General features: G+C 42.0%; 1 protein-coding gene across 1 annotated transcript in view; it reads left to right on the forward strand.

Moving 5' to 3' along the window:
* The first annotated feature begins 210 nt into the window (after nucleotides 1–210).
* LOC104301730 (atrial natriuretic peptide receptor 2) overlaps nucleotides 211–24,895 on the forward strand; it is a 57,225-nt gene continuing 32,540 nt past the window's right edge. Inside the window, 6 exon segments of the mRNA XM_054178976.1 lie at nucleotides 211–333; nucleotides 10,966–11,062; nucleotides 17,002–17,134; nucleotides 19,862–19,985; nucleotides 23,533–23,637; nucleotides 24,117–24,219. Of these exon segments, the coding sequence (XP_054034951.1) occupies nucleotides 211–333; nucleotides 10,966–11,062; nucleotides 17,002–17,134; nucleotides 19,862–19,985; nucleotides 23,533–23,637; nucleotides 24,117–24,219 (685 nt within the window).

A 24,895-nucleotide genomic window follows, 5' to 3' on the forward strand; every position in this document is an offset into this window, starting at 1 on the left:
AGAGGTATCTGTATGGGAGTTTGTGCAAAGCATTTACATTTTCACTTATGGGTAGAATTTTGGTTTATTGCATATTTACAGCTTTTTTTAATTCTTTTTTTTTTTTTTTTTTAACTGCAGCATTACCAGTGAGGTGTCCTTGTCAGCAAGCAGCAAGGGCAAAGTAGTCCACAACGAAGGAAGATCCAGGGTGACAACAAGGCTGGCCGAATGGTATCACCTCAAACAGACCCCAGGTCTTCAGTGCCTGAAGAGGACAAGCGTGGCAGGTCTGGAGACAGCAAACTGGATCAGACAAAAGTGGAGGGTTATGGATTTGTCCATGTTGATAAGGCAAGTCTGAGGTCAAGGCAGGAAGTCAAACCCATGTGTTGTGGTAAGAACTGAAATCAACAGGGTGCCTGACTGGGTATGGGCATAGGTGCAACGTAGCTCTGGCAACAAAGTAAGTGTGAAAGCCCAGCCTAAATGTAGCTCCTAAGAGAAAGACATAGAGCCTCTGCTGTGAGATGAGGCATCATAAATTCCAGGAGAGAAGGGTATGGTCAGGGCGCTGATAGCCTGTGTTTCCTTTTATGACTCACTGTACACTTAGTTTACATAAAGAATAGAGGACATTTTTCCAAGAAGTGGCAGTAAACCATCAGGGTTTAAATTCAGTGTTCATTAGGCCTCTGGTTGCACTTTTCTTCTGCTTTTGTTTAAAGTTTAAAACTCTAGGAATCAAATTATAAGGGTCTGGGGGAAGTATGAGATGAGAAGCCACAGCTTGATTCCTAATTAATATGTGTCAGAGCAGAGAAATTAAATGCTTTGTAGCAGAATCATACTGAAACCCCATGCTTGTTAACCAGACTACTCTAGAAACCATTAAGGATAGCACACTGGAATGTGCTCTATGAAAGGAGATAGATATTAAAAGACAAGAGAAAAAGCTAATCAGCTAGTAGCCCTAGGCAATACAAGAGTGAAACAACAGAAAATAAAAATCATCTTTATAAGTACTGACTTAGTATGTCTATTTTTCTTCTTGCAGCTCATTCTCAAGTTCTTCATTCCGGGACAAGCATATCACTGGAAAAAGTGAAGACATGTGCCTGGGATTTCAGTTTAAGTGAGCCTGAGCCCTAAACCAGATGGTAGTTGCATGTAGCTACAGAAGGATACCTTATTACATCAGGCCACAGCAGGTATGTGAGTTTCAAACCAGTTTTCTATCTCCAACTTTCTGTCCCTAGCTGAAACTCTGTTCCTTGTGTCAAATCTACAGTGCAAATGGTAGAGTGATCTCTGAGTGCTAAACCTGACAACAAAAAAAGCTGTTGGCTCCCCAGTGTTTTCTGACAGAATGAAAGCATGTCTGACTTCAGCAGAGAAAGTAATGTACTCAAAGGACCGGAGAATCCTGAATGGCAGTGAAATATTTTCAGGTTCAGTAGCATGTGAAAATCCTCAGCTTCTCCCACTCGACTAGTTCTGACAACTAGTCAGTCACAAAACTGTCTACAAAGTGGCATTTTGCCAACTGGACATTTACCAAGTTTGCTTCACTTGAGGCACAGATTTTAAAAGCTGCTTGAGACAAAGACTCTATCAGCAGAAAGGCTGGGATGTTAAACAAAGACTAGTTTTCAGTTCTTTCTGGAAATGTGACATTTATTTTAATTGCAATATGAGAGTAGTCTCATAATTATGATCCTGGGCTTTATTTAGGATCATTGGTTTGCATCAAAAGATACAAGGAGAAAGCATTCATTCCTACTGCTGAAATATCTGTTCTGCACAGACTTAGTAATTTTCCTTAATCATTCTTTATTCCTGTATTATACTGCTGAAAATCAGATAATCCCTTTTTTTCCTGTGAAGAAATATGAGAACCCATTTGTATTAGGTATTTTGATATGTAGTTAACTGGCAGAAGCCAGAATTGATTTCAAGCACATAAAGAGCATACAGAATAAGTTCTGTGTAGTTAGGATAAGTGCTGTGATGAAATTATAGGAAGAAAAAAAAGCAGGTGGAGACATAAAGAAAACTTTCTAACAAGGAAGGGTAATGAAGCATTAGACCACATCAGCAAGGAAGGGATAGAGAGCCTGCTACTGAAGACCATTGAAAACAGGTTAGACAAAGATCTCTCTAGCCTGACATATGCAGAAATACATAGAATACATAGAATACACAGAATAAACCAGGTTGGAAGAGACCTTCAAGATCACCGCGTCCAACCCATCAACCAATCAAACACCATCCAAACAACTAACCCACGGCACCAAGCACCCCATCAAGTCTCCTCCTGAAAACCTCCAGTGATGGCGACTCCACCACCTCCCCAGGCAGCCCATTCCAATGGGCAATCACTCTTTCTGTATAGAACTTTTTCCTAACATCTAGCCTGAACCTCCCCTGGTGCAGCCTGAGACTGTGTCCTCTTGTTCTGGTACTGGCTGCCTGGGAGAAGAGACCAACATCCGTCTGTCTACAACCTCCCTTCAGGTAGTTGTAGAGAGTAATAAGGTCACCCCTGAGTCTCCTCTTCTCCAGGCTAAGCAACCCCAGCTCCCTCAGCCTCTCCTCGTAGGGCTTGTGTTCCAAACCCCTCACCAACTTTGTTGCTCTTCTCTGGACTCGTTCCAGCAAGACAACATCCTTCCTAAACTGAGGGGCCCAGAACTGGACACAATATATAGTCACAACATATAGTCACAATAGTCATGACTTGAGGAAAGGAAATATTTTGGACCTCTGCTTCGTTTTTAGGCTCTTCCAAAGTGATGATCCAAAAGGATTAAATGATCCTTCAATTACAAATACCCTCTGTCTCAGTGTCTATTAAGAGTTCCTGATCACATGAGATCCTAGCAATGTCAAAGCAATTGTGGCTCAAGAGAGTGTCTTTTTCAGGGAGAGAAGAGGTGTGTGCCCTGTCAATAAATGTGTAGTGTTAATGTGCTTAAAAGTATGGGCAGAAAGTAATTCAATAATTCTGAAAATGAGTCATGCAGTGAGAAGTGAGGAGGAGAAGAAAAACACTTCAAGGTTTTCATTGATGGCACTACAAGTCGTGGAGTGACCAGTGGATCCTAGGAGTATAATGCAGGAAAGAACAGAAATGTCCCTCAGCTGCCATTTGTCACTGACACTCAGATCCTCCACAGCAGATCTTAAGAGCAGCCAAGTTTGCTGTTCTTAAGCATTTCAAATATCTGTAACATTTCTGCCTGTGTGGGTAGACAGAAAGATGAGAGACATTTCAGAACATCAGTGATGTTCTGCTCTTTTTTTTTTTTTCCAAAAGAAAAAACTCAAATTATTCTGTGCTGTAAGACTAACTCTTCTTAAGCCTCTCAGACAGTTATCCTATCAAACTGAAATTCAGTCCCACTGAATGCTGAATACTCTTTGAACAACTACAGTATTGACATGCTGCGTTATAGTAATTACAGAATCACACAGAATCACCAAGGTTGGAAGAGACCTCAAAGATCATCAATTGCAACCTGTCACCACAGACCCCATGACTAAACCATGGCACCAAGTGCCACGTCCAATCCCCTCTTTAACATCTCCAGGGATGGTGACTCCACCACCTCCCTGGGCAGCACATTCCAATGGCGAATGACTCTCTCAGTGAAAAACTTTCTCCTCACCTCGAGCCTGAACTTCCCCTGGTGCAGCTTGAGACTGTGTCCTCTTGTTCTGGTGCTGGTTGTTTGAGAGAAGTGACCAACTCCCTCCTGGCTACAACCACCCTTCAGGTAGTTGTAGACAGCACTAAGGTCTCCCCTGAGCCTCCTCTTCTCCAGGGTGGAAGCCCCGAGATTTGTTCAATCAAATACCTTGATGAAATCTCTTTTAAGTTGTGTACTAGGATTTTTTAAAAGGTTAGCCTGGATCACATTGCAACTGAAGCTCCTGTTGGCTTCTCTGAGAACTATGAGTTTGGTTTTCCTTAGAGGCTTTCAGTCATACATTTGACCAACAGCATTTTCAGACAGAGAAATCATCTCTATTACCTGATAGTTTTCTAGTTGTTAGTATTCTCCTTGTAAAACTGCAGATTCTTCTTTCTTTCCACCTTCTCTTTAGAAGACCAAAAAAATACAGATTGCTTTACATGATGAAAATTCTGGAATGTTGTTTTCTTTCTACAACAGCTTGTGTGCTGATAAATCCTCTAAACAGATAATAGTGCATATTCTTAAAGAGAAATATTTCTTCTCCAAGTCTGGAATGTTTCCCAAATGATAATCTCCATACAGCCTGCAGGGACTATATATGATGTGTCATGTTTCAAATGTTGATGTTTTCTCAAATGTTTTTGAAAGTCATTAAAAAAGTAACCTTCTTTAGTGCTGTGGATCAAGCTCAAAGTGCAGCAAAGAACAAGCCTTCCTGTGATATCCCATGAATTAGAGTGGATCTTAGGAATGCATCTTTGGGAGCATAAATTTATCCAGCATTCCCAGTATCTTGATAGTCCAGTCAAGACTGCCTGCCACCATACCATTGAATACTATTTGCATTTTTTAGGTTTCTGTGCATTTGTGAGGTACATGTAACATCATAGGTGGTAGTTGAAAAAAAACCAAACCAAACAAAACAAACAGGTTTTAGCCCTAGTTTTCAATGTCCCTAATTAACCTTTTACAAAATCTTTCTCTGATCTGTCATGCTTTCATTCTGCCTCCCAGCACTGTTCCTCTGTTTGCTCCTTCTGCTGCAATTGAGTTAAACTGTCATCAAAGATTAATCATCTAACATTAACCTTTCAGATCTTTAGTAACAAATATGTCACTACTTCTTTTTTATTTTATGATTGTCATTCTTTTAACCTAAGGCCTCTTTCTCTGGAATTCTCTCAAAGTTTCCATATTTGGAAGAGTGTGTGAGAGAAATAGATACTACAAAGTGAAGGTATGATGTGTGTGCAATGCTCAAGAGCTTGCTACAGCTCTCCAGCACTTTGCTAGACCCACACCTGTTCCTTGTCCAGCACTCTCAGCAAATCAAGGGCACTCACTACCTCTGAAGCTACTGACCTACCACAAAAATTATGTCAATGTTTTGTCTTTTAATTAAAAGGCTAAGAATTCTGGAGGTCTGTCTTGCTAATGCAGACTCAGCTGATGTCTGAACCTGAACATTGAACCACAAGGATGTTTGTTACTTGAGTAAGAGTTTGCACCTGGAACAGATAAAAAAGACCAAGAGTGGGAAGAAAAAACACTGAGTCAGTTGAAACTAATCAGACTTTTGATCTAATTGTCAGGTTCAACTCCTGTGCAGCAGAAGGTTTGGAGGACCAGCACCAGAGGGAGAGCAGAGTAGAAGTTCAGTTGTAAGGCCACATATGCTTGTTTGTTTCCATGTGGAGTTACAAGACAAGCTCAACATTGTTTGGCTGTAGGGCTGCATCACAGCAGAGCACTTTCTGTGGGCTAAAAATGTGTAACCAATTAGTTATGATGACCAGTGGAGGTGTGATCATTTGCTGTGCTGCAATGTCTTGGCCATGTTCCTGGGAGTTTTTGGGTGCTGTCCAGAGCATCATTCCACTGTTTGGTATAGAATAGACTAGACTAGACTAGACTAGACTAGACTAGACTAGACTAGACTAGACTAGAATAGAATAGAATAGAATAGAATCAACCAGGTTGGAAAAGACCTTTGAGATCATCAAGTCCAACCCATCACCCAACACCATCTAATCAACTAAACCATGGCACCAAGTGCCTCATTCAGTCTCTTCCTAGACACCTCCAGTTGTGGTGACTCAACCACCTCCCCAGGCAGCCCATTCCAATGGGCAATCACTCTCTCTGTGAAGAATTTCTTCCTAACATCCAGCCTAAAACTCCCCTGGTGCAGCTTGAGACTGTGTCCTCTTGTTCTGGTGCTGGTTGCCTGGGAGAAGAGACCAACCCCCACCTGGCTACAACCTCCCTTCAGGTAGTTGTAGACAGCAAGAAGGTCTCATCTGAGCCTCCTCTTCTCTAGGCTAAGCAACCCCAGCTCCCTCAGCCTCTCCTCATAGGGCTTGTGCTCCAAGCCCCTCAACGGCTTTATTGCTTTTCTCTGGACTCATTCCAACAAGTCAACATCTTTTTTTGGGGGAGTGGTGTGGCTCAGTTGGTAGCACATAAGACCTTTAATGGGGAAGGTCGTGAGTTCAAGCCTGCAGTGGGCACTAGTGTCCTCCCTACTCTAGTCATGAGGTCTGTGGTGACAGGTTGGACTCGATGATCTTTGAGGTCTCTTCCAACCTTAGTGATACTGAATACTGAATACTTTCCTAAACTGAGGGGCCCAGAATTGGACACAGGACCCAAGGTGCAGCCTAACCAGTGCAGTGTACAGGGGCAGAATGACTTCCCTGCTCCTGCTGGCCACACTGTTCCTGATACAGGCCAGGATGCCATTGGACTTCTTGGCCACCTGGGCACACTGCTGGCTCATGTTCCTCCTACTATCAACCAGTACCCACAGTGCACTTTCTGCCTGGCTCCTCTCCAGCCACTCTGACCCCAGCCTGTAGCACTGCATGGGGTTGCTGTGGCCAATGTGTAGAACCCAGCACTTAGATTTGTTCTATCTCATGCTGTTGGACTCTGCCCATCTGTCCAGCCTGTCAGGTTCCCTCTACAGAGCTCTCCTACATTCTAACAGATCAACTCCTGCCCCCAGCTTGCTGTCATCTGCAAACTTACTGATGATGGACTCAATCCCCTCATCCAGATCATCGATAAAGATATTGAATAGGATGGGGCCCAGCACTGATCCCTGGGGCAACCACTAGTGACTGGCCGCCAGCTGGATGTGGCACCATTCACCACCACTCTCTGGGCTCAGCCCTCCAGCCAGTTCCTAACCCAGCACAGTGTGCTCCTGTCCAAGCCATGAGCTGACAGCTTGGCCAGGAGTTTGCTGTGGGGGATGGTATCAAAGGCCTTGCTGAAGTCCAGGTAGACTACATCCACAGCTTGCCCCACATCTACCAGGCAGTCACCTGATCATAGAAGGAGATCAGGTTGGTCAGGCAAGATCTGCCCTTCCTAAATCCATGTTGGCTGGGCCTGATCCTCTGGCCATCCTGTAAGTGCTGTGTGGTTGCATCCAAGATGACCTGTTCGATAATTTTCCCTGGCACTGAGGTCAGGCTGACAGGCCTGTAATTCCTTGGTTCCTCAATCTGGCCCTTCTTGTGGATGGGGATCACATTGGCCAGCTTCCAGTCATCTGGGACCTCTCCAGTGAGGCAGGACTGTTGGAAAATGATGGAGACCAGCTTGGCCAGCTCATCTGCCAGCTCTCGCAGCACCCTAGGATGGATCCCATCCAGTCCCATGGACTTGTGGGGATCCAAGTGGCTGATCAGGTCTCTAACTACTTCCTCCTGGATCACAGGGGAGGGAGCTGAGCGGAAGGTCACCGGCTGCTGCCACCAAACTCTTAGGTGAGAACTTGAGGTGAGGCAGTATCTCTGTTACCTTGTTCCTAAATACTCCATTCGTGGCAGCCTGCGCATCAAAGGGAGACTGTCTGAAACAAAAGAATCTTCAGGCCGCTGTTCTGCAATCAAACCACTAGAGGGAAGTGGCCACCGCTCTGACCGTGTTCACATCCCCTTCAAATGCAGTGACAATTCGAAGCTTTGCTGATCCGTTATCGTCAGTAAGAAAGACACTCGGACTCGGTCCTTTACAATGCTTTTCGTTAAAGCTAACACTATAAAATGGGTGTAGCATAGAGAAACTTTCATCTCTTTAGATGCTAGGAACCCGAAGAGCTGTAGCACGATGCCAAGCCATGTGCAGGATGAGAATTCTCTGTGTAGGGGAGTTTTCTGTTTCAAGTATTAACTACTGATTTTGAAAACAGCACAGTCTGATAAGTGCTATCTCTGGAGTTCCATAATTTTGAAAGTTCAACTATAGCCTGGTAGTGATTTTTATATATATATATAAGTGTATATATATATATATATATGGATATTTGAGGATATCTTTATTTTCAATTATATTTGAAGATTTCATCACAGTAATTTTTGTTTCTTTATATTGCTGGAAATTGCTTTCCTAAAATACTTAGTTCTGAGATTATTATCAAGACAGCAATATAAAGGCATGTTTTAACTTTGAAACATTTTTATTTTCCCTCTGTTTGGTTGCAGAAGTAATTATTGAGTTAACAAATTAAATTAAAACACTGTGGCTTAAGAGACCAGAAATTAATCTGTAAATGTAAACTTTATTTGATGAAGTTCATTCCAATCAGTCAAATTATTTCATTGTACTAAGCCAGTCAACTAGCAGTGCGCAGTTAATTTATGCTAGTCTGAGTCTGACTGTGTTAATAAACTCACTCATGGTATGATGCAATGTTAAGATGTTAATGCAAGTTATGTAACTGCATGTAACTTTCAGATAGACAAAGGAGCAAATATAAACCAAAGATTATTAGGTTTGAAATTACCGTCTCACTTTATTCAAGTCTGTTTCTGATTTCCTTTATTTAGAAGAAGTTTAGATAGACCTGAAGAATGCATTACTCACTAAGCTGTCAATCCTTTCTTTTTACCAAGCTTCATGTATTTATGTTGCAAAATAGTCCTCAGTGGTTTTCTTTTTAAAAATTTCCAGTGTTTGAATGCAGAGGTGGTAATGTGCTTCTCAAATAGCTGGAATGGATTGTTAAATCACCCATCCATCTTTAACTCAGTATTCCCAGACCAGCTTCTTGTACCTGGCCATTCTCCAGGAATTCTAAACTTGGAGATGGACAACTACCTATCAAGGTAATGTGGGATATTTACAGTCCTTGAATCATGATATTAATGTTGTGAATGTTTGGCAGTCCTACTGAAGACAACAGAATCCATCTGTTAATCTTTTGCCTGCTGTAGGGTCTAACAACTCATAATCCTCATCTTTCCTGCCAGCAAATTCTTCATTAAGCACAAGATAACCTAAACCAAATCACCAGTAAAACTTCTCCAAGGTGTTAATATATGTGGAGTTCTTTTAAGCTGATAATTTTAGCCAAAGAAAATGCAGTCTTTTTTTTCTCTACTATGAGGTTTAGGATTTCACTAAAAACATACAATGCCAGCCAAAGATGTTTTCATTAGGTGATGTAAATCTCTTTTAGGGAGTGAATCTAAACCCTTTTTTTTTTTTTCTTGACTGAACTACAACCCCCTTCAAGATGAACTACTCACTCATTGCTTTTTTTTTTCCATGCAATTCTAATGCAATAAATACTGAAGTCCAAGCATTTGGACTAAGATTCTTAATCTCATCTTGAGCTGAAGGAGAATTCCAGAGAAAACACAGAGAAAATTCAGGAGAGTTAAAGTTCCACATTGGCAGTAATTGCAGCAAATAGTCAACTTTTACTGTCTTCATCATATCAGAGTGGCTAGGCAGGCATCTGTTTCACTTGTGTGTGTAGCAGGACTCTTCTCATATAGAAGCTATCCGATACCTCCAAAGACTAAGAAATTGAAGTCTTAGGGTCTAATAAAATTCAGGTTAGAAGGAACCTCAGGAGATCACCTGGTCCAACTTCTAGTTTTAAGTTTATCTTACACAGGTGACCTTTTCTTGCCCTGGAGTTTGCACATCTTTCCTCCTCAGGTCCAGCTATACCTCTGTGTTTATTTCCACAATGTTGATTCATCTGCAAGAGGGTCAGATGCTGCTCAAGTTTAACAAGGCAATGAAATTAATGTCTCCTGTTGCTTTTCCAACTTTAAGCTGGCAGAGGTAGAGACATCAATGGTCAGAGAGTCAGGCTGACCCCAAGACAAGTCATGTTTTTTCAGAGAGGTTCAACAGAGGTGCAGAGGGGTGCTTCCACCCTGCACTGAGAAATGGGGTAGGGAAGAAGAGGGAAGGAGGAGGCAGAATAGCTGCAGCAGCTGGAGTTGCCAGGATCAGCTTGCCTAGCAACCACCCTTCTTAGGCAAGGGCATCTAATTCAGTAGCAACAGCAACATCAGAAGCAGCCCCGACAGTTGGTGAACTGGGTGCACGTTAGGGAGCATGAGAGCTATCAAAATACCAGCCTTAGGGCTCCGAAGCCTCCTGAGTTTATTGGTAGGTAAACTACAAAGATCTGCTTACTAGAGTGTGTTCTTGCAGTCTGGGCATGTGGAAAGAACCATGTATGGCTTATTGCAGTAAGACTGCAATTTATACCAGGAAATTGTTGGATGTTATTTAGCAATGGAGAAAACAAGGGGTAACAGAAGAATATATTATAAAAAGCAGCAGAATAATTCTATTTTATTCCATTAATACTGTGATACATAATTGTATGACCCAGCAGACAATTATCAATTATCCTCCAATAATATATAGGGAAAAAATAATAGCAAATTATACTAGCAGAAAGAATTATCTTTTACCAGGAGTGGAGTAAGGTCAGGATGCATTATTATAACATATTCTGTTCCATTCAGATATACCCTATAGCATGTATTTTAATACATAATATAGCTATTGCAATGTATAAAGTATGTACAGGTCTAATGTATATTCTGCTATTGCTGAATTTCACTCTGTATGCTATTATGATGCTGTATTCTACCTGTAATAGGCTTATGCAATCTTAATATTATCTATAAATATGTAATTTAGTGTCTATATGATTACCAGTTGTGTTAGTAAAGGTATAACCAAAATGACTCATTCAAACACTTCCAGTGTAAAAGATTAAAAGGAAATAGACTGTGTAGAGCAGGGGGAAAGCTACTGTAAAAGCAAACAACAACAAAAAAATTTAAATCAAATGTCTCTCTACTTATGACCCTAGAACCACCTGCTTTTTGTAACTAAAACTTCCTGCAAGAGAAAATTTACTTAAGTACTTCTATTATTCTATGGGTAATTTCTAGATAGATCAAAATAATACAGTGATCAAATTTGCATACCCCTAAGAAGATGTCATTTTTTGCTTCAGGTCATATTAGTGGAGGGGTGGCATGATTTAGATAACAAAGACTATGACTGTTGGCCCCTGGAAAAACCAGATGAGTACAACATGCTGGATTGTGGAGGTGAGTGAGTGATTCCTAAAGCTGTTCAAGAAAGACCATTAGTTGAAAACCCAAAACCAAAGTACTCAGAATAGTGTCTAGCTCATGACAACTATTATGCAAGGTGGAAAGTATCTGAATCAGTAGTAACATCTCTTAGTAGAGAATAAGTAAGATAAAATATCCAAAAGGTACTGCAAAGCAATTATTTGTCCAATAGTTATTATTTTGAAAAGAACAAACCCTCCAGCAAGTAAGCAAGTAATCACCTATTCTTCATGTCATGCCTTTCCACTCTGCTCAGAACTGTTTTCCATGAGCATTTAAGAAAAACTGATATCTTTAACCATTTATTCCTGTCAGCTTCAGAAATTAATTTACATGATGAGTTAATATAAAATAGAATTTTGTGTGTGTGTGTGTTGGAAGTGATTGGTTGAGATTAAAAAATAAGTAAAGAGCAACCAAAATATGGGAAATTCAATTTAAATACAAGAAAAATCTTTTATACTGAAAGAGTGATCAAACAGTAGAACAGGTTCCTGGTTTCTCTATCCTTGGAGATTTTCAAAACTCACCTAAACAAAATCAGGAGCAACCCGCTTTAGATGACCCTACCTTGAGTAACGCAGGGTTGGATGAAATGATTTCCAGAGGTGCCTTTAATTTCAACAGTTCTGTGATTTTGTGGCTCTGTAACTGATAAATAACTGTCAAAAAGGAACACTTTTGTTTATGCTTTAGAAGACTAGACCAGAGACAGTGTGTTTCAATAGGCTTTTCAGAAACAAAACAAGAACACCTGGAAAACTTAATACTGAGAAAACACTCCAGGAAATATACTGCTGTGTCATGCTCTGAGCTCAATATTACAGTTAGATGTTTTTGAGAGCTCCATTGGAACAGTGAGATTCAAAGACTATGCAGGTGATTGCCAAGTAAGCCTGTATGAATTCACTATTGCTTTAGTGTTGAAACAACTACTCATCAAAAGAGATGACTTGTTTAAAGTTGTTCTTACTAATAATCAAATTGTGAACTGAGTGTAAGGGAAACATTGCTTAGTATTATACCCTTCACAACCAATTTTAGAATTAACTCCAACCTCTACTCTACCTTTGTATTTTTTCCCTTGTCATCTTCTGGGCATTGCTAAAAGCAAAGCAAGAGGCATATCTTTCGGTCTCATTGCAGTGAATTTGACAAAATATCTACAAAGCATTTAGATGTAGGAGAATCTGTCACTGAAAGAGGAGTTCTGTTTATTTTGTGAGACCTTTAAAGGAAAGTAGAAAGTAATTTAACTGAAATTTATGCTGACCTTTTGCCTTCATTCTTACACATTCTCTGAAACTCAGCTCTCTCTTACCTTTTAGTGCAAATCACACTAGCCTTTGTTTTTATTAAAAAAACCAACACTTTGTCTTGTAGTTTTGCTCATAGTGTTAGCATTTATATAGAGTGTTTACTTTTCAAGGTAAATGGGAAATCAAGAGGTTGTTTTAAAGTTTGCTTATGTATATATATGCAAATTAATTATATTTAGAGTAAAAATTCACAGCTCCACTAACCATACAAATGAAGAAAACAGTTGCATAAACAACGCTGGAGTAATAAATAGATTTTATAATTGAAGAATTACAACAACAAAAGTGAGGGCTTCTTCAAGGGGAGGTTTACCCATCCCCTGCAGAAGGGATTTAAATTTTCTGGAGGTTCTGGTTTCGCCCAGCCTGCTTTCACAAGCAAGTGACCCACACAAAGATTGGGAGGGAAAGTAACACAAGAAGCTCTGGGTTGAGATAAGAAGTTTAATGGAAATTATCCAATGTATTAGATTATTTCACAGAGAAGTACAACAAAAGCAGGAGCAACAGCAGAAGCCAGCAATAAAATGACCCCCTCAACCTCAGTAGCTCACAGCCTGCCCAGCAGAAGAGGCCAAAAGCCCAAAACCAGAAATCAGAAGCAGAAATTGAAAACAGGAAGCATGTCATGTTACAATTCAAACTACAAGCCCCATAATACTTTGCTCCAGCCAACACGTCATAGTAAAGCTGTCATGGTCAGCAGATTCAACTGGCTAAACCCATGACATTCTCCATCCTGTATTGTATACTATCTATGTCATGCCCAGCAGCAATTAACATCATGCAACATATATCACATATCATTCACTGTCCATTCTCACTCAAACTGATATCACCTTGTGGTACACAACAGACTTGTTATTGTAGATGCTTTGTGGCTCTACCCTATTCCAGTACAGTCTGGGTCAGTCCCTGACCAGTGGTGGGGCTGTGTTTCCACCTCTGGGGCAATTGATTCCAGTGACTCCTTCACCCCTCCAAGAGAAAAGCAAACTGTAGCTTGCAATCTGCTGCTCTGCTTCCTCTTTCTTCTGTTGGGATACTGCTGTCACATCAGAAACACAGATGGGTTTCACACCCCCCCCTAGTTTGATGGCATCAGAGTGCACTGTGAACCTGTATCTACTAACGCTTGATACGCTTATGCGTTCAACTTGCCAAGCCATGAAATCCATAGAGTCTAATAAACAAAACTGTCTCTCTCCTCCATCTGGTTGGAGTCAGGGCCCTTCTAATTCTATCTGGAATCATTTGTTTCTTGTGAAGATGCTTTGGGAGTCCCTTCAGGAGGATCAGAAGCAGTATCAGTCCTTCTGCTCTACGGGGCAATTTTCCACTTGAAACTCAGGCAGCATTCTTCCAGGGAGAATTTCCTTGTAATTCACAGATTTGTACAGCTAGGACTGAAGAGGATATTCCATCCCACTTCCTCATGTCCTCCCCATGGTCATGTAAGTAAAGCCACAGAGTATGCCATGATGTGTACCTCCCAGATTCTCTCGGGCAGGGAAGCACCTGCTCCTCGTGCCTGAAAAAAAGGACCAAATTGATGGGGAATAGAATGGGTTCTTTTTTGATTTATGGACCTCTCAGAACAGTTTCTTCACAGCTGAAACATAGGCATGGACTGAGGAAGAGAGACTTGCCTCACATTGCTGGGGCCTGATACTCATTTCTTCCACTATTTGTACTTGGCCATCTTTCAAGACCAGAGTTAAAGACCAAGCAGCTACTTCTGGTTCTTCCTCTTGTTCCTATAATGACCCTGATTCATCTTCATCCTTTTGTCAGAGGAGCTGCTTTCCTTGTATATTTCTTTTTCTGTACAGGGGTGACTGATACTGGTACAGGATGGTTTTCTGGTGCAGCTGCCATGCCTTATGTTGGGGGCTGAGTGCTTGTTGGCCTGCCTGTACATCCAGAGACTTTCTTTTGCCCCTGAGTGCTTTGATGAGAAGGGCTGGAGAGGCGTGGGCCAGGCCCCAACATATCACAGTGATTTCTGTCTCTTGGGAACTTCCAGGCTGACTCTAGACTTTTCCTAAATATTTTACCAGTTTGTTCAGGATTTTTCACTTTTTCACAGGTGACATTCCAAGAAATTAGAGGTGACCACTGTCCTAGGGCCTTACCCATACTTTCCCATGCATCCTGCCACTCATCATTATCCAGTCTCAAGGCAGATCCCCAGATGGTATTCTTGGGAAGACCTGCATAACACTGGACAAGACCTGGCCCATCATTTGGGTGAAATAACATCTAAACCAAGTGGCTAGTGAAGTAACCAGGTGACAATAACAGTATCACAGTATCACAGTATCACCAAGGTTGGAAGAGACCTCAAAGATCACCAAGTCCAACCTGTCACCACAGACCTCATGACTAGACCATGGCACCAAGTGCCACGTCCAAACCCCTCTTGAACACCTCCAGGGATGGTGACTCCAACACCTCCCTGGGCAGCCCATTCCAATGGCAAACAACTCTCTCCATGAAGAACTTTCTCCTCACCTCGAGCCTAAACTTCCCCTGGTGCAGCTTGAGAGTGTGTCCTCTAGTTCTGGTGCTGGTTGCTTGAGACAAGAGACCAACTCCCTCCTGGCTGCAACCACACTTCAGGTAGTTGTAGACAGCAATAAGGTCTCCCCTGAACCTCCTCTTCTCCAGGGTAAACAATCCCACCTCCCTCAGCCTCTCCTCATAGGGCTTGTGCTCAAGGCCTCTCCCCAGCCTTGTTGCCCTTCTCTGGACACATTCAAGTGTCTCGATGTCCTTCTTAAACTGAGGGGCCCAGAACTGGACACAGTACTCAAGGTGCGGCCTAACCAGTACAGAGTACAGGAGCACAATGATTTCCTTGCTCCTGCTGGCCACACTATTCCTGATGCAGGCCAGGATGCCATTGGCCCTCTTGGCCACCTGGGCACACTGCTGGCTCATGTTTAGGCAGCTGTCAATCAGTACCCCAGGTCCCTCTCTGTTTGGCAGCTCTCCAGCCACTCTGACCCCAGCCTGCAGCTCTGCAACCATTACAACCACATGATAGCTCTAATCCTGAGGTGATAAGCACCACCAGAGAGAGCACATACAATACAAACAGATAAAGTTTTTGTATGTAACATAACCAGGGCTGGCCCCCAGACATCCCCAGAAAGCAAATGCATCAACATGCTGAACATACTAAAAAAGAATAAACACCAAGTATATGAAATTATTTTAACAAGCCCTAACTGCACCTTCAATTTACCTTGTTTCTCATTATCTCAGCCCATTCAAGCCACATGTTGGGGCACTGAAATAGGCTGTTTTGGTTTAACACAGTCTGCTTTCACAAGCAAATACCACACTCAAAGATCAGGATGGAAAGTAACAGAGGAAGCTTTGGGTTGAGATAAGGAGTTTAATGGAAATAATACTATGTACAATTACTGTAGCCTATTTCATAGAAAAGAACAGCAAAAGCAGAAGCATCAGCAGAAACTAGGCATAAAACAACTCTACCCATCCCCAAGCCTGCAGCCCACCCAGCAGAAGAGACAAACACCCAAAAACTGGAAACCAGAAGCAGCAACTGGAACAGGAAGCCTCTCACGTCACAATCTGAACTACAAACCCCATGATCACAGAATCACTAAATTACAGAATGTTAGGGGTTGGAAGGGACTTCTAGAGATCATTGAGTCCAACCTCCCTGCCAAAGCAGGATCAACTAGGGCAGGTCACACAGGAACGCATCCAGGCAGGTTTTGAAAACCTCCAGAAAAGGAGACTCCACAACCTCTCTGGGCAGCCTGCTCCAGTGCTCCACCACCCTCACTGTACAGAAGTGTCTCTGTGTTGAGGTGGAACCTCCTGTGTTCTAGCTTGTACCCATTGTTCTTTGACCTGTAACTGAGCACAACCAGAAAGAGACTGGCACCTTCATCTTGACACCCACCACTCAGATATTTATAGATGTCAATAAGATATTGCTTAAGAATATGGATTAAAAACTTTGCCCACCTCTTATCAGAGACTCAGGGAATGTAATGTGGTGTCCAAAGAGACAAGAAGTTTCTGGGATAAATCCTTATCTTTCCCATTAAGAGCATTGTAATGGATCAGATGTCTGAGTCGTACTCCTTCCAGTGCCCTCTGTTACAGATACGGTATGGTTTTAAACAAAAGAGAATTTCTTAAATATGTAATTATTTCTCAAGAGGTTAAGGGTTTTCACTGAATTTTATGTGTGACAGAGCTGTCCATTCTTCTTCTGTAATGAGATGTATCTCAATGAGTGCAACCAAGAATGATCAAAGAGGAAAGCAAATATATCAGGACAAGCAGCGCTTCATTATATTGGGAGCAAAATTACTTTAGACAAGATGACCAGATTTTTTGGTCACATTTCTCCAATTGCATGATTCTTTCAAAACTGTTGAACTAATGTGCATTTGTGTTTACTTATACGACAACTAAAATGGATGGGCTCAGTTTGGGCTCATATAAATCAATCAGAACAACAGATTAAAATTACTGCAGAGAAAGTTTTACATTTGTATGTGTCTCTGAAGTAGAAATGTATAGCAAATATGATTGTGTTCTTTCTAGGCCTCGAGATGGTATGGGTACAAAGGCCTCCAGAAAAGGTTGTGAGTGGGGAATTCTTCAATGTGACCTATGAGGTCTTTGCTTCAGACAGCTTTTATCAATATGCAGTGCAAAATGGAATCCTTTCTCACAGGTATGAGCTCCTAGAAAAATGCCTTCATGGTCATGAATATCCAGAAATTATGTGTGTGCAATTTTGGTAAGATACCTGGAACACAGACTCCAGGGCTTCTCACTTCCTGGTATCGCTTGAGATCTGATCTATTATAGCTCTGTTTGCCCTGGTATTTTCTCCAATGACTTTGCTCTCCAAGTAGTCATCCTGGCATGCTTGCACACATGATCAAGAATAGCGTATGTCATCGTGTTAACTGCATTGCTGTCTCAGTGTTAATCTGATTACTTCTTGTCTTCTTTACAGCAGGAATTTACAACTGAAATTTATGCAAATGTCGCAGACTAACTGTGCCTTATCCTCGTTTTAATCCTGTCTCAAATGTGCAATAGGCATATGAAAAATAGGCTGGCCCAACCTTAAATCCACTGAACTCACTGCTGAACTTCTTTTGATTTCTGTGGGAATTAAATCAGACAAAAGGTTACATATCAGTTCAGAGACTGTGCTAGTAACTGTAGAGAACAGAAGTTAAATACCGAATGTTTGTACGTGCAAGTAAAAGGCTATTACACCCTGATTTCACACTTTCGTCTGTACCTCCCTTTTTAGCAATGTCTGAGACAGAGGCTGCAGCTGCAATCCCCTTCTTATTGTTCTGTCCTTGGTTAGTGTAACAGATGTTCATGGAAAACCTCACATTTTTCTCTGCCAGTCTGAATGTTTACATTGTAAAGTTCAGATTGTAAAACCTGTTATCCAGAGATATTTTTTTTTCATATTGAAAGATCACCTGGAACCCATTTGTAATGGATAAAAGTTTATGTTGGCTTATGATCATTTGTGCACAGTTTTGAAAAGTATTTTTATTATATTATCTGAAATTCATGCATAGTGATAGTTCCAAAAGCTACATTTGTCTTTCAGGGATGAACTTTTGAAAGGCCCACCTTGGTTGGCAGAACAGTCTATTCATATTTTGTTTTGAGGAATTGTATCTCATATGGTTCACAGAATCACAGAACATTAGGGGTTGAAAGGGACCTGCCAGAGCAAGATCACCTAGGTCACACAGGAACACATCCAGGAGTGTTCTGAATGTCTCCAGAGGAGACTCCACACTCTCTCTGGGCAGCCCATTCCAGTGTTTTGACACCCTCACAGTGAAAATGTTTTTCTTTATGTGGAACCTCCTATGCTCCAGCTTGCACCCTTTGCACCTTGTCCTATCATTGGGCATCATCAAGAAGAGCCTGGCTCAGTCATCCTGACAATTGCTCTTCACTGAGAACAAAAGCTCTTATTGCAGAAGTAAAGTAATGGTATCTTCTTCTGTACCAGGTAATCCCATCTGGTCATGAAATCAGTCTGGGGAGAGAAGTGGAGACTGCTACCTGCTTGCAGCACAGTATCTGCTAAAAGTCCCTGCTTCATAGCAGCAGACTGTTGTTCAATTGATAGCAATCTCCATTGCTCTAGGAACACTTCAACCAGACACAGAAGAGAAAGAAATGGTGTAACTGTATTTCACTGCATATGTTTTGCTGCTAATTATAGGAGGATAAAGGACAGGTTCTCATGTGCTTGCTGTAATATCAGGGAATGAGGAATGAATATCACAGAATCACAGAAAACACCCTGTTGGAAAAGACCTCAAAGATCATCCAGTCTAACCTTTGACCCAGTTTAGGGTCAATCCTGAACCATGTCCCTAAGCATCAGATCCACACATCACTTAAACACCTCCAGGGATGGCGACTCCACCACTGCCTTGAGCAGACCATTTCAGTGTTTGACAACTGTCTCTGTGAAGAAATATTTCCTAGCATCCAGCCTGAACCCCTCATGGTGCATCTTGAAACTATTTCCTCTAGTCCTGTCACTTGACATTAAGGAGAAGAGGCTGACCCCCTCCTTGCTTCAACCTCCTTTCAAGTAGTTTTATGAGGTCTCCCCTCAACCTCCTCTTCTCTGCATTGAATAACCCCATCTGCTCCTCCTAGGCCATGTGCTCCAGGCCTTTCACCAGCCTCATTGCCCCTCCAGAACCTCAATGTCATTCCTATAGTGAGGGGCCCAGAACTGAACATAATCCTTGAGGTGTGGCCTCACCAGTGCTGATTACAGAGGGATGATCACTTCCCTGTTCCTGATGCCCACAGTGTTTCTAATACAATCCTGGATGCCACTGGCTTTCTTGGCCATCTGGGCACTGCTGACTCTTATTTAACTGACTGTCAAATAATACCCCCAGGTCCACTCCAAGTCACAGCTATCCAACCACATGTCTCAAAGTCTGGAGCTTCCCATGGGGCTCTTGTGACCCAGGTGCAGGACCTGACACTTGGCCTTGTTCATACAGTTAGCCTTGGCCCATCAGTCTAACCTGTCCAGGTCCCACTGCAAAGCCTCTCTAACTTCTAGCAGATTAGCACAGCCACTCATCTTGGTGTCATCTGCAGATTTACTGAGGGTGCACTCAATCCCCTCATCCAGATTACTGTAAAGATATTAAAGACAACAGGCCCCAGTACTGAACCCTGGGGGACACCACTATTGACTGGGCATGAACCAGACTTAACTCCATTCACTACCACTCTTTGGAGCCATTCAGCCAGTTTTTAATCCAATGCACTTATCCAAGCCTTATGCTCTGAGTTTCTGAAGGAGAATGCTGTGGGAGACAGCATCAAAGGCTTTGCTAAAGACCATGAAAGTTTCTCTCTGTCTTTGCTGCTTGGCTAGCAATGCTACTGCTGCAAAGGAATTCTGTGAGGAGCATGAATGCCCTGCCAGCTGGAAAGATGCAGATGGGGAGAACTGCTGTGTCCACCATGCCAACATTCACTCCTGTCCTTTGGCCTTCATGGTTAGTAAAATGGTACAGTATGTGTTCTGTTCTTACTGCTGGGCAAGACTTCATCATAATGACCAGATTCAAGTTAATGCATTAAGTTCTTCTATGATTACAAGTAAACTAAATCTGTAGTTTGCTATAACCTCTGTGAAGAGCTTTGTCAACTGCAGAATGTTTTTGCATTGATGCTGAGGTTGCAAAGTAAACAGTGGGGTTTTTTTGACAAGGCAGTATTCAGAAGCTCTAATGTTTATTGTGACCTGGTTCACCTCTTTGAGATTATTGACTCAGATCTCTATACATTCAATAGAGAAAAACAGACAGTTAATTTAGCTCTAAAGCAAGCACATTGACTTGTCAGTTGGAGGTGTTACTGTCTCTGCAGAAGGACCTTGAATGACTTACTTGAATTACTGAAGTTGAATGAGGTGTCACAGGCTGTGAGTTCAAAAACTGAAGCCTGTATACAAACATCCTGAGATGGAATGATTTTTTTTCTGTATTAGATCACAGGGGGTTAAAAAAAAAAAAAAAAGAAAGAGAAACACAATACAGGAAACCAAAATTTATTCATGCAGTGTTAGCAGGATCCATTCTTAACCTGTTTTCTTGGTTCATTGTATGAGCCTGGCCCTCTGAATGAATGTTTGAAGTTCCTACTCTAACAGTACAGTTTGGCACAGGTTTCACAGTGTCACAGTATCAACAAGGTTGGAAGAGACCTCAAAGATCATCAAGTCCAACCTGTCACCACAGACCTCATGAATAGACCATGGCACCAAGTGCCACATCCAAACCCCTCTTGAACACCTCCAGGGATGGTGACTCCAACACCTCCCTGGGCAGCACATTCCAATGGCAAACAACTCTCTCCATGAAGAACTTTCTCCTCACCTCGAGCCTAAACTTCCCCTGGTGCAGCTTGAGAGTGTGTCCTCTAGTTCTGGTGCTGGTTGCTTGAGACAAGAGACCAACTCCCTCCTGTCTACAACCCCGCTTCAGGTAGTTGTAGAGAGCAATGAGGTCTCCCCTGAGCCTCCTCTTCTCCAGGCTAAACAATCCCACCTCCCTCAGCCTCATAGGGCTTGTGCTCAAGGCCTCTCCCCAGCCTCGTTGCCCTTCTCTGGACATGTTCAAGTGTCTCGATGTCCTTCTTAAACTGAGGGGCCCAGAACTGGACACAGTACTCAAGGTGTGGCCTAACCAATGCAGAGTACAGGGGCACAATGACTTCCCTGCTCCTGCTCGCCACACTATTCCTAATGCAGGCCAGGATGCCATTGGCCTTCTTGGCCACCTGGGCACACTGCTGTTGGTTAATTTGTTTGGGTTTTTTTTAATCTGTGAGGTAAGCCTTATCCTGTATAACAACCTCCATGCAGTTATCTCCCTCCTGGCAGTTTGACACACTCTTCATGATCAAAGGTAATGTAATAGGAAACCTAGTCTGCAAATCTTGCAGCTATTTTATGTACCCTTCTGAGTGGAGGTTTAATGTCTCCACTGGATCTCTAGCTTACTTTTTGGCAGTCCCTATTTGAGGAGCTATTTTATTACTGAATCCCCAGGGGGTTACCTGATGCCAGAAATTTGTTTTAAAAGAGGGATCCCATCCCATCAAAAATTTCACTTAGAACCATATCAGAAAACTTCAAGATCACACTCGATGGTGACCTCTCCATTGTTTCTTTCTTTTACAGTTAGTTCTGCCTGGAACTCAGGTGTGGAAAAGGTGAAAGTATGTAGGCAATATGCATTGTCTGCCTTCCATGTAATAGTATAAATATTTCTATTTGTGCTTTGAAGAAATCTAAGCAGATTGACTGTCAGACAGCAAGAAGGCCATGAGAATCATTGCATAAAACTGAACATCCACTTCAAAGCAAGCTTTTTCCATTATTTGAGAGGAGGTTTTGTTGTGTGTTCTGGTCAGTTTGGGTTGGGGATTGGTTTGGGGGCTTGTTTTTCAGTGTCATGACTTTTAAAACATTTTATCTGGGTCAACGTGAACTCTGTTGCTTTTGATTTGGTCTGTGTCTTAGAGTGCATTGAAAGATGTGCCTGAAGAAGTTATCTGGAGCTAGGATAGGGAGTTAATCATAGAATCATAGAATCAACAAGATTGGAAAAGACCTCAAAGATCATCAAGTCCAACCTGTCACCACAGACCTCATGACTACTAGACCATGGCACCAAGTAGTCACATCAATCCCCTCTTGAACACTTCCAGGGACGGCAACTCTACCACCTCTCTGGGCAGCACATTCCAATGGCTAACAACTCTCTCTGTAAAGATCTTTCTCCTCACCTTCAGCCTAAACTTCCCCTGGTGCAGCTTGAGACTGTGTCCTCTTGTTCTGGTGCTGGTTGCCTGGGAGAAGAGACCAACCTCCACCTGGCTATAACCACCCTTCAGGTAGTTGTAGACAGCAAGAAGGTCTCCCCTGAGCCTCCTCTTCTCCAGGCTAAACAATCCCACCTCCCTCAGCCTCTCCTTGCAGGGCTCATGCTCAAGGCCTCTCAGCAGCCTTGTTGCCCTTCTCTGGACACATTCAAGTGTCTCGATGTCCTTCTTAAACTGAGGGGCCCAGAACTGGACACAGTATTCAAGGTGTGGCCTAACCAATGCAGAGTACAGGGGCACAATGACTTCCCTGCTCCTGCTGGCCACACTATTCTTGATGCAGGCCAGGATGCCATTGGCCTTCTTGGCCACCTGGACACACTGCTGGCTCATGTTTAGGCAGCTGTCAATCAGCACCCCCAGGTCCCTTTCTGTTTGGCAGCTCTCCAGCCACTCTGATCCCAGCCTGTAGCTCTGCATGGGGTTGTTGCGGCCAAAGTGCAGCACCCAGCACTTGGACTTGTTGAATGCCATCCTGTTGGACTCTGCCCATCTGTCCAGCTGGTCAAAATCCCTCTGCAGAGCCCTTCCTTTCAAACAAACCAAAAAATGCAAGATCTTCAGGCAGCCAAAATCCTCTATGGTTGCAATTACTAGGAGGTTTACAGCTTTACTAAGGAGTGATCTGCAAACAGGCACAGAAGAGATGTCTTCCTTCCTCACATTTTTGAGTATATATGTATACACACACACACACACACACACACACTTTTTATACAGCTTTACATATGTGCGTATATATATGTGTGTGTATGTAAAGCCATGTAAAATGTGAAACTGCAGTAAAACTCCTTTAGAAATCGTAAGTGGGATATTATTCTGGTTCTAAGACAGCAGATCCTTAAAAAGTGTATTAGCCTCACAGAATTACTTCAGTTTAAATTCAGCATCACACGTTGTCTCTTGTACTCTAAAAAAACAACATTTGTGACATTTTAACTCAGCATAGGAATAATTACTTCTCTCTTATTTTATCTTTTATTTTATCTCAGAATCATGTTGTTTCTTGTGCTTTGACAATTTAGTAGATTTTTTTTATATAATAACACTTAATTTATTGTTATAGACTACATGTCATTTTAAGAAAGTAAAAGAGGAGGAGCTAGGATTTTGATTGTGTCATGATTACTGACATCACCTCTATGTCTCATAAAGGGCAGAGGAGGAATATGTGGTCCATGGATCCCAGACGATGGCCAGATATTTACTCACACTTTGTCTACAGCGGGCAAAATAAGTCAAAGAAACTGGACTGCCAAGGTACAGTATATTTATTGCATAAACTATGGCTTTTCACACCACTACTCCTCAGATAGTTAGTAGAAGTAATGGGGGTGAAAAGAAACAGAACATCCTAGTCTGTCCTTTTTGACCTAAAGTAACAATATATTTCACTATTGACTGGTGTGTGTGGCAGGTCAATATGGTCATTAGGGGGTTTCTACAGAGCAGAAGTAAGAGGGAGGCAAACATGGCAGAATGCACAGACTGATAGCCCCACCTGGTGAAAAGAATACACATCGTTGGGGTCAGGGAGAATCAATCCTGCCTTTCCCACAGGGGTTATCTCTTCTGCTTCTGTTTGTTGCCTCAGTCAAGGACACCTGTGCTTCCTCATTTGCAAAAAATGCACTTTTTTTTTTTTTTGCAAGACAGTTTAATTAGACAATTGTTGTTATCATAGCTTAATGCATGTGAGTAAAGTTTTGATGCTAGTGCTTTGTTCACTTGTTTGGCAGGTTGTTTTAGTTCATGTGGGTGTGACTTCTCTCATCGCACACATCAGGGTTGGAAGAATGCAAGTTGCTCTGGAAGCAAAAACTACAGTTCTTCCTGCAGTAGGTATGATATAAAATGAAGATGTGTGGAAAATGCTTATTGACTGTGAATCTCAGTGCTTCTATCTTTCCTGCACGGTTAAGTGCAAAAGGGACTCCTACTCATCCTTGCCACTGAAGAAACAAGAAGTCTTCCTAAAATTCTTCTTCACATAACAGTGAATATCTGAAAAACTATTTGAGTTTCTAACCTGTGTATGAATCTAGAACAGTAGGAAGTGGCTCTTGTCAAATAAATGAAATCAGATACCTGTGCCAACAGCTTCAGGCTTTTCTGCAGTTGAGAGGTACGTGAAAATCATCTTCCTATTAGTATGTTTTGTGGGTCTGAACACTTCATCTGAAGGGGAGCAGACTAGCCTTGGCATATTGGAAAGGTAGGAATCCATCTTGGTTCCCTTGTTCACACTAAAATTCAGTTGCTCACAAAGACATTAGTCTTTTGTTCACTCTAGTAGAGCTGCATGCAAGGAAGCAGAAATAACAGTAAATAAATAGCAGTGGGTTTTATTTAATAAATTAAACACACAACCTGAAGTAAAATACTGGGTAAATCACAAATATCATCACAGTACTCTTGTCTTCTCAAAGATGAGAATACATTTCCCAATGTTCTGGTGAAAACAGTGTGGATGGAAGTATTTAGCTATCGATTTTGCTAATAATTTCAAGACAGCTGC

This window comes from Dryobates pubescens, chromosome Z (assembly GCF_014839835.1).
Source record: "Dryobates pubescens isolate bDryPub1 chromosome Z, bDryPub1.pri, whole genome shotgun sequence".
NCBI classification, from domain to species: domain Eukaryota; kingdom Metazoa; phylum Chordata; class Aves; order Piciformes; family Picidae; genus Dryobates; species Dryobates pubescens.